Source organism: Antechinus flavipes, chromosome 2, assembly GCF_016432865.1.
Source record: "Antechinus flavipes isolate AdamAnt ecotype Samford, QLD, Australia chromosome 2, AdamAnt_v2, whole genome shotgun sequence".
Classification (NCBI taxonomy): domain Eukaryota; kingdom Metazoa; phylum Chordata; class Mammalia; order Dasyuromorphia; family Dasyuridae; genus Antechinus; species Antechinus flavipes.
Genome location: NC_067399.1, coordinates 337,169,558 through 337,184,348, shown reverse-complemented (window position 1 = coordinate 337,184,348; position 14,791 = coordinate 337,169,558). Strand labels below are relative to the sequence as shown.

General features: G+C 34.4%; 1 protein-coding gene across 3 annotated transcripts in view; it reads right to left on the bottom strand.

The window, feature by feature from the left end:
* FUT8 (fucosyltransferase 8) overlaps positions 1 to 14,791 on the bottom strand; it is a 425,078-nt gene that overhangs the window by 14,565 nt on the left and 395,722 nt on the right. For all 3 annotated transcript variants that reach the window (XM_051977839.1, XM_051977837.1, XM_051977838.1), the window contains one exon: positions 14,436 to 14,586. In XM_051977839.1, the coding sequence (XP_051833799.1) occupies positions 14,436 to 14,586 (151 nt within the window). The remainder of the gene's footprint in view (positions 1 to 14,435; positions 14,587 to 14,791) is intronic.

Genomic DNA, 14,791 nt, shown 5'->3' with positions numbered 1-14,791 from the left:
CAGCAGTCACCAAAACCATTTGGTATTGGCTAAGAAATGGATTAGTTAATTAGTGGAATAGATTAGGTTCACAAGACAAAATAGTCAACTATAGTAATCTAGTGTTTGACAAACTCAAAGATCCTAACTTTTGGGATAAAAATTCATTATTTGACAAAAACTGCTGCGATAACTAGAAATTAGTATGGCAGAAATTAGGCATGGATCCACACTTAACACCGTATATCAAGATAAGATCAAAATGAGTTCATGATTTAGGTATAAAGAACGAGATGATAAATAAATTAGAGGAAGACAGGATAGTTTATCTCTCAGACTTGTGGAGGAGGAACACATTTGTAACCAAAGATGAACTAGAGACCATTATTGATTACAAAATAGAAAATTTTGATTACATCAAATTAAAAAGCCTTTGTACAAACAAAACTAATGCAAACAAGATTAAAAGGGAAGCAACAAACTGGGAAACATCTTCACAGTTAACGGTTCTGATAAAGGCCTCATTTCCAAAATATATAGAGAATTGACTCTAATTTATAAGAAATCAAGCAATTCTCCAATTGATAAATGGTCAAAGGATATGAACAGACAATTTTCAGATGATGAAATTGAAACTATTTCCACTCATATGAAAGTGTTCCAAATCACTATTGATCAGAGAAATGCAAATTAAGACAACTCTGAGAGACCACTACACACCTGTCAGATTGGCTAAGATGACAGGAAAAAATAATGATGAATGTTGGAGGGAATGCGGGAAAACTGAGACACTGATGCATTGTTGGTGGAGTTGTGAATGAATCCGATCATTCTGGAGAACAATTGGGAATTATGTCCAAAAAGTTATCAAACTGTGCATACTCTTTGATCCAGCAGTGTTACTAGGGCTTATATCCCGAAGAGATGCTAAAAAAGGGAAAGGGACCTGTATGTGCCAAAATGTTTGTGGCAGCCCTGTTTGTAGTAGCTAGAATCTGGAAAATGAATGGATGCCCATCAATTGGAGAACGGTTGGGTAAATTGTGGTATATGAATGTTATGGAATATTATTGTTCTGTAAGAAATGACCTGCAGGATGAATACAGAGAGGCTTGGAGAGGCTTACATGAACTGATGCTGAGTGAAATGAGCAGAGCCAAGAGATCATTATATACTTTAACAACAATACTGTATGAGGATGTATTCTGACGGAAGTAGATTTCTTTGACAAAGAGAAGATCTAACTCATTTTCAATTGATCAATGATGGACAGAAGCAGCTACACCCAAAGAAATACCATGGGAAATAAATGTAAACTGTTTGCATTTTTGTTTTTCTTCCCAGGTTATTTTTACCTTCTGAATCCAATTCTTCCTGTGCAACAAGAGAACTATTTGGTTCTGTACACATATATTGTATTTAGAATATACTGTGATCTATTTAACATATATAGGACTGCTTGCCATCAGGGGAGGGGAAAAAATCAAAACAGAAGTGAGTTGAAGGGATAATGTTGTAAAAAATTATCCAGGCATGGGTTCTATCAATAAAAAGTTATAATTATTAAAAAAACAAAACAAAACTGCCCTGATGTCCTAGAACCAGAGGGTAAAATAGCTATTGAAAGAATCTACCAATTACCTCCTGAAAGACAAACACCAAAATGAAAACTCCAAGGAATATTGTAATTAAATTGCAGAATTATCAGATCAGGGAGAAAATACTGCAAGCATATCAATCAGGATTCCCTAATACCTAGGAGTTTCAACTTTAAAGAATTAAAGGGACTGATATATGATATTCTAGAAGGCAATGGAGTTTGGATTACAACCAAAAATCAACTACCCACAAATCTAAGCACTATCTTTCAGGGGAAAAGATGAACATTCAATGAAATAAGGGATTTTCAATCATTTTTTATGAAAAGACCAGAGCTGAACAGAAAATATGATCTTCAAATACATAACTCAAGAGAAGCATAAACAGTTAAAAAAGGTAAGGGAAAAAACCACTATGATTTTTAAAAGTTAAAAGGTTTACATCCCTATATGGGAAGATGATGATAACTTTTGAGAACTGTTTCTTTGTTAGGGGACTACTTAGAAGATAAAGGTATACTCTAACTTAATTGTGATAATATAAAAAAAAAAAAAACTAGGGGGTGGAAAAGGGATTGTACGGAAAGAAGAGGAAAGGGGAGATAAATAGGGTAGATTATATCACATGAAGAGGCAAAAATGATCTATTGTAATAATTGTAATTCCCTCAATTGTAATAATTGAGGGAAAGAAGAAAGGAGGATTAGCACTGTGTGAACATTAATCTCATTGAATTTGGCTCAAAGAGATAATGTAAGATATATTAAACTAAATATATCTAAATATAAACAGAATATAACAGATGAATTCACAAGTGAATTCTACCAAACATTTAAAGAACAATTAATCCCAATACTATATAAACTATTTGTAAAAATAGGGAAAAGAGTCCTACTATGACTTCTATGACACAGATATAGTATTGATACCTAAACCAGGAAGGGGCAAAACAGAAAAAAAAAAAATTATAGACCAACTTTCCTAATTAATATTGATGGAAAAATCTTAAAGTATATAATAGCAAAAAGATTATAGCAACTTATCACCAGGATAATACACTATGACCAAGTAGGATTTATACCAGGCTGGTTTAATATCAGGAAAACTATTAGCATAATTGATTGTTTCAATAACCAAACTAACAAATCACATGATTATATCAATAGATGCAGAAAAAGCATTTGACAAAATTCCTATTGAAAACACTAGAGTGTATAGGAATAAATGTAATTTTCCTTAAAATGATAAGTAGTATCTACCTAAAATCATCAACAAGTATTATATGTGATGGGTATAAAGTAGAAGCATTCCCAATAAGATCAGAGGTAAAACAAGGTTGCCTATTATCATCACTACTATTCAGTACCATACTAGAAATGTTAACTTTAGCAATAAGAGAAGAAAAAGAAATTTATGGGTTTTCTCCCATAGTGCTCTCTGGCCCTAAGAGCTTCAAGGGAAGTGTGAATTCACAAAGTTATATAGTTAACTTTGTGAATCTCCCATACTTGTGAATTCCAATGAGTAAAGGCGTAAACACAAGCATTGTATTAATTAGTTCTACTTAGTACCTTGTTTCAGGTTCTGGCCCAAAACATCTTCTTGTAAGATCGGATCAATAATCTATCAACTCTAATGAGTTAGCAGTTTGTAAAGATTCCAACATCTCCCCCTTTCTTTTGTTTTAGAACATAGGGTGGTCATGACCTCCCTGACTTCTCAAGGAGGTGAGAACCCCCCAAAAAAGGTGATCACGCCTTCTCTGACACCTCAGGAAAGGAGATGAAAACACCAAAGGAAATAGGAAGTCAAATCAGATTAGCAAGTTTCTGAAGGGGCTCACTTGAAACAGGTACACATAAATCCATCAATATGGGCCAGAACTTTGAAACAGACATACACGGTATACATAAATCCATCAATATGGGAGGCATTACACATAATTTACATAAGCACATAGCAATATAACACAGGCTAGTAGCTTCTAGGATTCCTGCTCATCAGCCCCGGAGCACAAAGATCACCAAGACCTTCCTTTGGAAGGGGCTGCTGGGAAGTGCCAGGAGAAACTCCACTAGACCTGGAGCACCTTTCAAGAAAAACAACAGGAATTTCAAATGGCTTGGACAAAAAAACTTTAAAAATGTAAGGGGGCTGCATTGGATACCCCATAGCAGATTGTTTCCTTTCTCTGGGAGGATAGAGGAATTATGGGTTTTCTCCCATAGTGCTCTCTGGCCCTAAGAGCTTCAAGGGAGGTATGAATTCACAAAGTTACACAGTTAACTTTGTGAATCTCCCATACTTGTGAATTCCAATGAGTAAAGGTGTAAACACAAGCATTGTATCAATTAGTTCTACTTAGTACCTTGTTTCTGGCCCAAAACATCTTCTTGTAAGATCAGATCAACAATCTTTGATGAGTTAGCAGTTTGTAAAGATTCCAACAGAAATTGAAGGAATTACAAGTAGATAATGAAGAAATAAAATTATCACTCTTTGCAGATGATATGATGGTATACTTAGAGAATCTTAGAGAATCAAGTAAAACTACTAGAAATAATTAACAACTTTAAGCAAAGATGATATAAAATAAACCCACATAAATCATAGACATTTTTATATGTTACCAATAAAGTCAAGTAGTAAGAAACAGAGAAATCCCACTTAAAATAGCTAGATAATATAAAATCTTTGAGAGTCTACCTGCCAAGACAAAGTCATGAACTATATGGACACAATTACAAAACATTTTCACACAAAAAGTTATATCTAAACAACTGGAAGAATATCAAGTGCTTATGAGTAGGCCAGGCTAATATAATAAAAATGACAATTCTACCTAAGTTAATCTACTTATTCAGGACTGTACCAATCAAAGTACCAAGAAATTATAGAGCTAGAAAAAATAATAGCAAAATTCATCTGAAAAGAACAAAAGGTCAAGAATTTCAAGGGAATTAATAACAAAAATGCAAAGGATGGTAGCCCAGCTGACCTAAAATTATATTATAAAGCAGTGGTCAGCAAAACCATTTGGTACTGGCTAAAAAATAAAACAATGAATCAGTGAAAGAGATTAGATTTATAAGACACAATTCTCAATTACTATGGTAACCTAGTATGTGATAAATCCAAAGACTTCAGCTTCTGGGATAAGACTCATTATTTAACAAAAATTGCTGGGAAAATTGGAAAATAGTATGGCAGAAACTAGGCATTGACACCTAACACCCTATAACAAGATAAAGTCAAACTGAGTGCATGATTTAGACGTAAAAGATGATACTCTAAGCAAATTAGGAGAACAAGGGGTAGTCTATTTCTCAGATTTGTGGAGAATAAAGGAATTTATGGCCAAAGAAGAACTACAAAACATTTTGAAATGCAAAGTGGATAATTTTGATTATTAAATTAAATTTAAAAGTTTTTTTGTACAAATAAAACCAATGTAGCAAAAGTTAAAAGGCAGAAAATAGGGGGGAGAAGGAAGGAGGGGGGGGAGAGAATTATATCCAGAGTTTCAGATAAAAGCCTTATTTCTAAAAATATATAGAGAACTGACTCAAATTTATAAGAATACAAACCATTCTCCAATTGATAAATGGTCAAAGGATATGAACAGACAGTTTTCAGATAAAGAAATTAAAGCCATTTCTGATCATATGAAAAAATGCTATAAATCACTACTGATCAGAGAAATGCAAATTAAAATAACTCTGAGGTACCACTACACACATCTCAGATTGGCTAAGATGACAGGAAAAGATAATAATGAATGTCAGAGGGAATGCAGGAAAATTAGGACACTAATGCATTGTTGGTAGAGTTGTGAAATGATAAAAAAAATTCTGAAAAGCAATTTGGAATTATGTCCAAAGGATTATAAAGCTGAGTATACCCTTTGACCCAGTAGTGTCACTATTGGGTCTGTATCCCAAGGAGGGAAAAGGACCCACATGTGCAAAAATGTTTTTAGCAGCTCCAAACTGCTTTTTTGTAGTGGCAAGGAACCAGAAATTGAGTTAACACCTCTCAGTTGGGGAATGGCTGAATAAGTTATGGTATATGAATATTATTAGTCTATAAGAAATGATGAGGAAGCTGATTTCAGAAAAGCCTAGAAAAGATTTATATGAACTAATACTGAGTGAAGTGAGCAGAACCAAGAATACTGTACACTGTAACAAGAAGATTATGTGATGTTTACCTGTGATGGACATGGCTCTTTTCAACAATGAGGTAATTCAGGCTAGTTCTAACAGACTTGTGATGAAGAGAGCCATCTGCACCCAGAAAAGGAACAATGAGGACTAAATATGGTTCAAAACATAGTATTTTTACCTTTTTTGTTGTTGCTTGCAAGGATGAATGTTGAAAATTATCTTTGCAATTATTTTGAAAAATAAAAAGCTATTATTATTAAGAAAAACACATGTGAAACTTGGCAGTTTAATACTGCTTCTCTTCTAAAATTTAAATAATATTTTATTGACACTTCTTTCTTTTTTGGGGGGGCAGGGAAGAGGAGAAGGAGGTTACTGTTACTTCCTTTCAAATATCCCTACGAACTTTCTCCCTCAACAAAAATAAAGTCTTTCCCTTGTTTAAGAAAAAAAGATAGTCAAGAGAAATAAATCCGTAGTGGCCAGTCTGAAAATCTATGTCTCATTCTATATCATCAATTAATAATCTATGTCAAGAGATAAGAAGCATGATTCATTGACAGTCTTCTGAAACTGTAATGGACCTTTGCATTGATCAGAATTAAGTCTTTCAGACTTGTATTTCTTTTGAAATACTGCAACCATTAAATATATTGTTCTACTGATTCTTTTCATTTCACTCTGTATAATAAGCTTCTCTGGATCCATACCTTCCATCATTTCTTACAGTCCAATTGTATTATGTTCATATGAAATAATTTATTCAACTGATCCCCAACTGATGATCACCATTTTGTTTTCAGTTCCTTGATACAACAAAATGAGATGTTATAAATATTTTTCTAATATAAGGCCTTCCTCTCTTTATTAGAACTCTTTAGAATATATGCCTTATAGTGGTATTGCTAATTTAGAAGATATATACAACTTAATAACTTAGTGAGTAGAGTAAAAAATTCCTTTCCAGAATGGTTGGATCAATTCACAGCTCCATCCATAGTATATTGACATGCCTGTCCCTCTACATCCCCTTCAATAACTATTATCCTTTTTTGGTTATCTCTGCCAATCAATGGGTATGAGATGTCACTTCACAATTATTTTAATTTATATTTCTCTTATTTCTGACTGGGAGCATTTGTACATAAGATTTTTCAACAGCTTACCTTTTTCATTTGAGAACTTTCTGTTCATATCCTTAAATGAAAAAGAGTAAATTTTTATTCCTATATAGTTATATCAGTTTCTTAAATATTTTGGATATCAGATATTTATCAAATATATTTGCTGCAAAGATGTTAACTCTTTTCCTTCAAGCTTTGACTAAACTGATTTTGTTGGCAGAAAAATATTCAATTTATTGCCTGTGGTTCTTTCTGTCTCTTCTATCCTTCTAGTCTTTCTATTTTTACTTTGACCTCTGGTGCTAATAAATATAAGGAATTTTTTTTTTGATTTTCTGAAATATGGTGCCAAGTTTTTATTTGATCAGGAATTTTAGAGAGTTTTATGGTTATTAAATGAGCTCTCTTAGATCTATTTTCCAACTCAGTTTTTTTTTTTTTAATATAGGTACCTTATATTTTCTTCTATTGACTTCCTTTTGGCTTTGTTCTAATATTCCTATTGCCTCATACAATTATCATAGAGCTGATCAATCCATTCTATTTTTTAGAAAGAATGCGAATAGGAGATGATTTTTCTCTTAGTATTCTAAATTTCTTTTCAACTCTACTTAATTATCAAGTCCTCTCTATTATTTATGTCTTTGGCACTGTCAGATAGTTCTACTCTAGAAATAGTTTATCAAAGGAATGACATTAAAGAAGAAATACCAACTTTTGATTATGAGTGGTCTAAGGAACACTGGGCTTTTCTATCTTTCCTGAAGTTGGGACACTTTTACAGGCACTGTATTACTTTATTAGAATGTAACCTCCTTGAGGACTGGCACAGTTTCATTTGTCTATTTGTATCCTCAGTGCTTAATATGGATAGTGCTCTGAACAAAGTAAGTGCTTAACACTTTTATTCTTTCATTTTATCATTAATTCATTATGATGAGAATCAGGCTACTATAAATTTAGCCAGAATTTGGTTTTAAGATGTGTAGCATACCATATATAATAATATCATCATAATACAGTGAACTACATTTATAAAATAATTTCCAACTTATTTGAATTAATAGATGAGAGGGAGTAAAGTCATAAAATGCTGATAATCCAAATTCATTTATATTTAGCACTCAAAATACATTTGATTATGGGTTTGCCTTATGTTCTGGTGATTCATTATAAAGAAAATAATGAATGCTGTAATGGGCTGAGGCTTGAGTTGATGCACTGAGGTCCCAAGCACATGAGGCTAAATAGTAATTGGACCATACTCTATTAATATGTAAGCTTGGAGAAAGAATGGCCCCCACCCACTCTTTGTGCAAGTCCTGATGTGTTGTATACGAAATGATGATTTTGGTGGGTGGAGGCAGGGGAGGAGAGACTTTTGGGACGGCCATTGCCACGGTTGCCTCCACTGTTGGCTCCACTGTTGGCTTGGCTCGCGTCGCTCTCTCTTAGCTGGCTTCCTGTCGCAACTGCCTATATTTGCTATCGCAATCTTTCTTGCCTATATTTGCTATAGCAATCTTTATTCACCTCTTCACTTCAATAAATATTGAAGATTTTTCCCTTAACCTGAATTCCTGACTCCGGCTGACTTTAAATACGCGGTCATTACATTTCAGGACTTGCACAAAGAGTGGGTGGGGGCCATTCTTTCTCCAAGCTTACATATTAATAGAGTATGGTCCAATTACTATTTAGCCTCATGTGCTTGGGACCTCAGTGCATCAACTCAAGCCTCAGCCCATTACAGAATGCTGCCATGCTGTTAAAAATTATCAACTCAAGAGCTATGAAATGATCTAGTTTCTCAATCATGAATCGAGCTTTAAATCCTTGTAACCTTTATTCTCTGTGTTCTAATGTGGACCCTGGTCATCATAACATGAAGTCAAGGTAAACTGATTCCGCATATCTGCTCCAAAAGTGCCACATAGTCCAGATATTTTCTGATCCCCTGCTTCTGATCAAAATTTGTTCATTCTATCTCCTTTTGCTAGGGTAAGTATAATAAATTAAATTAAACTATCCAGCATTTGGCACAGTACCTGACAAATACTAGGTATGCACCAAATGATAACTGACTTAATTTTTAACACACATGAAAGTATGTTACCCTGCCCAAGTAACCTTCATATTTTAACAGGGGCATTCAAAGCCTCATTTGATGGAATGAACAACTGTGAAAATTTTGGATGCTTAAGGTAGTCATAAAAATTTAAAGCCTTAAGATTTTGAGGGTTAGAGAGGTTGGGGATTATTTAGGTGGTTGGCACTACACCTGTACAAAAAGCCAGCCCTACAGGGAAATGCTAATTCATAGCCACTATGCACCCCACAATTATTAATCAAAAATTAAGATCCAAGCATAATTGTTCAAATAACCAGAAATAAAAATGAAAAGTCTCCTTCTTACTCATAGAGGTGTAACAAGTTAGTGTAAATTCCAGAGATTGCTTTTCTTGAAGGCTCTACTAAAAATCACCCTGGAAAAACAAAACAAAACAAAGCTGCTGTGTTTAATTACCTCTGGTTTCTTCTCCCAGCCTTCTCCTTACAAATGTAAATAGCTTGCCTGTCCAGCTGATGCCAACACTAGGCAAGGTTTGATTTTGACAGGTGACATTGTTGAGAGGGGGCAAATTGGAGTTTCAAAAGCTGAGACTCTGTGTAACTGCATGGCGCCTATTTTATTTCATCCTGTGTTGACATGGTACTATATCCTTTTTAGCATACCGCTAGGCACACAGTAAGTGGTAACAGGAAAAATATTGTCAAATGATAAAACACAGATGTGTCTCTATTTCAGAAAAACACTAAAAAAAAGCAGATCTTCTGCAGAGGCTGAATTTCACTCCTTTAGACTGGCTCAATGAGAGCCTCCCGAGACAATCAGGACAGGGAATATTCCTCAACCCTGAAAATCAGGGAAAATGGTTTCTAGATTCACTGAGTGATCCAACCCATCTTGGCATAGTGTGGTAGAGAGAAAAGTAGGTCTAAATTCAAAGAGTACAGGATGAACCATGTGTGACTTCATATGAGTCCCTCTCACTTCAGGGGGACTCAGTTTCCTCATCCATAAAATAAAGGCACCGGACTCAATTAAATGATGTCTAACTTTCCACTTCGTTCTCCAAATGGAATCTTTGTGCTATTTGCCTCACCCTTGTTTTGCTCAAAGAGGGAGAAGGCATGTTTTCTATATCTCTGAGAGATATAGAGTATTGATGAGATTATTGCCCATGTGTTATGGTGTTCTTTACTCCAAAGAATAAGGATCTGTACAGATTCAGAGCATGTTTGTTCTAACTCTCCAGAGTTCACTGTACTGAGAACCTCTTGTCCTCTCTTTGTGAAGCCTTAAATTTACATAAACATTTCAATGTTGTTTTATGATTTCTACAAAAGTAGAAATTCCTAAGCTGAGCATCTGTCTGTAATGAAATGAATACAGGTCTTGGTCTTACCATCTGTGGCCCCTAAGTAAACATCTGATTCAGATTAGTCACATACATAGTCACATTAGTCTGTTAGAAATAAGAGGGTGCTGCTATTTATGCTATTGAAACGGCATAGCCAAGTAGCCCATGAAAACAGGAAACAATCCTGACTTAATGGGTTGTAACTTGGGGTGAGATTCTTTGCTGTTAGCTTCTGCTCACTTAATATCTAACTCCTTTGACACCTCCTACTGTTCCCCTACTCTCTGACAATGGCCCTTGATCCCCAACCCTTTCTGTTGACTCCAACAGACTGTAAATTGTCATCACTTCTTTCTAATGTTCAATTAATGACCAACTCCTCCGATCCATCCTTAAAAAACTCACTAAATTCTACTGGCTCCTCAGGTTCCTGCCACACATTACTAATTTCTCTGTCAGTTAAATTCCAAAACAAAGCTATCTATGCTTGCTTCCTCACTTAAAACTAACTCTCCAATTTTTTACAATCTCTATCATTTCTAGATGTTCTTATCAAAACTGATCTTTCTCCCTTTCCTTTGCTGGCTCATTATTCAGACTGCAATCCCCGAATACAGAAATTGCCCAAGGGTATGTCCTAAATCTCCTCTTCTTTCTACATTCTCTTGGTGTCCTTATTAGTTTCTACTGGATTACCATCTCTAAATCATTGACTCCAAATAAATCTAGTCTCAATTTTTCCCCTTGAATTTCTATCCCAAATCACCAATTGGATCACACTGGATGTCCTCAAAATAAAGTCTATCTTTTTCCTCTAACCCCAACCATATTCTAAATCTTATTTCTTTCAAAAGCACCACATAGTTCGTCTTCCAAGTTCACAAAATTGGCATTATCTTTTCTCACTTTTCCTTATTATACATTTCCAATTGGTTGCCAAATCTTGATTCTAACTGCCTATCATCTCATATTTTCTCTATTCATAAAATTATCATCTTATTTCAGCCTTTCATCAGTTTTCCTAAAGATTATTGCTATGATTTCCTATTTGGTCTACCTGCTTCAAGTATCTTTCCTAATCCAATCTTAATTTAAATGACATACTCAGGGTCACAAGATAAGGCGCAGCTAAATTCTGAACCCAAGTTCTTTGACCCTAAATAAAGTACTCTTTCCAATATGATGTTGGAATCTTTACAAACTGCTAACTCCTTAGAGTTGATAGATTATTGATCTGATTTTACAAGAAGATGTTTTGGGCCAGAACCTGAAACAAGGTACTAAGTAGAACTAATTGATACAATGCTTGTGTTCACACCTTTACTCATTGGAGTTCACAAGTATGAGAGATTCACAAATTTAACTCTGTAACTTTGTGAATTCACACCTCCCTTGAAGCTCTTAGAGCCAGAGAGCACTATGGGAGAAAACCCATAATCCCTCTCTCTCATATCCCACAATTCCTCTCTCTCATATATAAGATACAGACAGAGGCTCTCAGACAGATTTCAGCAGAATTACATGGAGAGTGGAGGTGAATTGGAGGCTGAAGAAAGCAGAGGCAGAAGCAAAGGACAATCTACAAGAGCTCTCGGAACCAAGCAGAGAGATAGACCTCAACTAACCAGGCTATTTTGGAAGGAGAAAATAAACGTTTGCATTTTTACCAGCTGGTTGCATTTGGGTGATTATTACTTTCAACTGCAACTAAGACTGCCTCCAGAAAACCTCCCCGAGAAACCTTCTCCCCCAGAGAGAAGCTTCATCTTATATAACCCAAAGAAGAACAAAATCACCACATTTTGGTGCCCAACATGGGGCAAAATCCTGATTCCAGTGAAAAGGCTCTGATCCTGATTCAGGTGGAAAACCTCTGATCCTGATCCAGTGGAAAAGACTCTTCAACCCAGAAATCAGGGTGAGTGCAACAAAGAAATTTTGTTAAAAGAGTTAAAGTAGAATTTCATCTAAGATGGGACAGATATTTAGAAAACAGCCTGTTTCTGTTCAAGGAAAATGTTTGTAAAGATTCCAACAATATACTATGGCAGAATCACCATTAATCAGGAATCCTTATTGTTACTAAGAAATTTTTTACTTGTGTACCACATTCATTCATTCTCATTTATTTGTTGTTGAGGTGATTGGGGTTAAGTGACTTGTCCAGGGTCACACAGCTAGGAAGTATTAAGTAAATGAGGCCAGATTTGAACTCAGGTCCTTCTGACTTCAGGGATGGTACTCTATCCACTGTACCAATTAGCTGCCCCAAACTTTTATTTATTTATTTTTTAAATTTGGTAACAAGAAGACAGGAAGTAAATTTTTGAATAAAAATAAAAAGTAACAAATATAAGTCCATTGTCTCTGGGTGCTACAATAACTTAATGTTGAGTTTTTACTCTTAACTTCAACCTAAAACACTTCAAAGTACTCTCTGAGTACATTTTTGACTTCACAAAATTTTTAAAATGTTGGTTTAAAGTTTTTATTCGATTGAATAATGTATTACTTCATTGTTATTGAATTTAGTTTGAATTTCCAAGTATCAGTATTCTAATTTCTAGTAGGATTCTACTATTGTAGTATCAGAAGTAACACAACTTTTACTTTTGCATAACTTGCCATCCCCATCTTATTCTTATTGCCTTCTTCAGGCTCCAGGTACTTCAACAAGAGGGGATATTATAGTATAAAACAGAATTTAAAAGGAAGAACAAAATTCTTTTTTTGTCCTAGATGTGAATAAAATGTCAAAAGTCAACATATACTTAATTGTATTTTCTCTCTTCTGACATATTGTGATCTATATGGACTGAACCAGGGCTATAGGAACAGAAAAAAAAAAACCATATCTATCTAGGAAAAGCCTATGTAAGGCACTGTTTAAAAAAAGAGGGGGGTGAGGGGGCACAAGGTAGGAGGGTGAGAAAGAAAAGCTAGGGGGGAGGAAGACTTTGAATAGTTTTGTCTTTGTTATCTCAGAATCTATCCTAGAGTCACACATAATCATACTAGAGCTAAGGGAAATTTTGAACAGGTACATTAATTTCACCTTAGCAATTCTTACCATATACTTTCTGGAACATTCTCTCTCAGAATCAGAAATCCACATCTATACTCTAGAACTCTTCTCTATTCAGATGATATATTTATAGCTGCCATTATAGATATACTTGTTCATATGTTAATTCTTATTCAGTTGTTTCATATATGCACACTGATTTTATTATAAATTCCATAAAAGAACAAGGGACTTCTTTTGAACTCTTCTACAGTAGGACTTCTCAATTTTTTTTACTCACAACCCCTTTTCATTCAATAATATATAGATATATAAAATAGGCATACAAATCTGATATTTACTGCTAATAAATAAAAATTTTGTGACTCCCACATTCAGTTATGAGACCCTATATGAGGTCACCAATCACAGTTTAAGAAGCTAGACTCTAGGGCATCTTAGTAGGACCTTATTAACTGCCTGTTGAATGGATGAAGTAAGAACAAATAAATATGACATTTGTAGTGATAGAATAGAACAAGGTCCTCAATAACAACCATTAAACTGAAATTTCCACTGACTATTCAAGCCTGATCCAATCTCCCCAAACCAAAACAAATCAAGCTTGTAAACATAATTATGTGCAATAACTAAACTAAATGGATGGTTATGGGTATTGTTTAAATTCAACCTACAGTTTGTCACAAAGTAATATAATTGACTTGAAAATTTGTATCTGGGTTTTTTCTTTGTTCTTAGGCAAAATTTTAGTTAAACTTCTCAGTATCAGTATGCTGATGTGTGGAAAGAGATAGTTATATATTGACTGTATGAAAAAAATAATAAAATGTACTTAATTACTTGCTGCTTTTGTTAAGTTCTTTAAACAAACCAAATATTGTAATCATTACATAATGAATAACTTTGATAGAAGAATATTCAGCTACTGGTTGCAAAATGACTACAATACCCAATACAGTGCTCTCAAATTTTATTGAATCTTTTCATTCTTCCATAGAAGATCATTACTGATCAGGAAAACTATATCTGAATCACAATAACCAGCATTAAGCAAAAATAAAAATAAACCAATCTGGCATAATGCATTGGGCATTTAGAAATGTCCCTTTGCTACTTACCTGGGATGAAAATGTACAGACTAGGAAATCTGCCTGTGACAGAAAGTGTATATCTAAAATCACACCTCGTAGGGAATTTTCTGTGTATCGATTATGTAGTCCAGCTGACCAGGATATGGAGTTATCACTGATAAATTCATAATTTGGGTACCTGAAAAAAAAAGATAGAGCACAAATATACTGATTATTTTCAAATTCAGTGCAATGAATCAACAAACATTTAATAAGTCACTTACTTTGTGCAAAGAACTATCTTGGGTGCAGAGGATAAAAAAGTTAAATAGCCCCTCAAGGAACTTCCATGTTATTTTAAAGTTCACAATGTCTTTTTTTAAAAATGCAAATCCTTATGATGT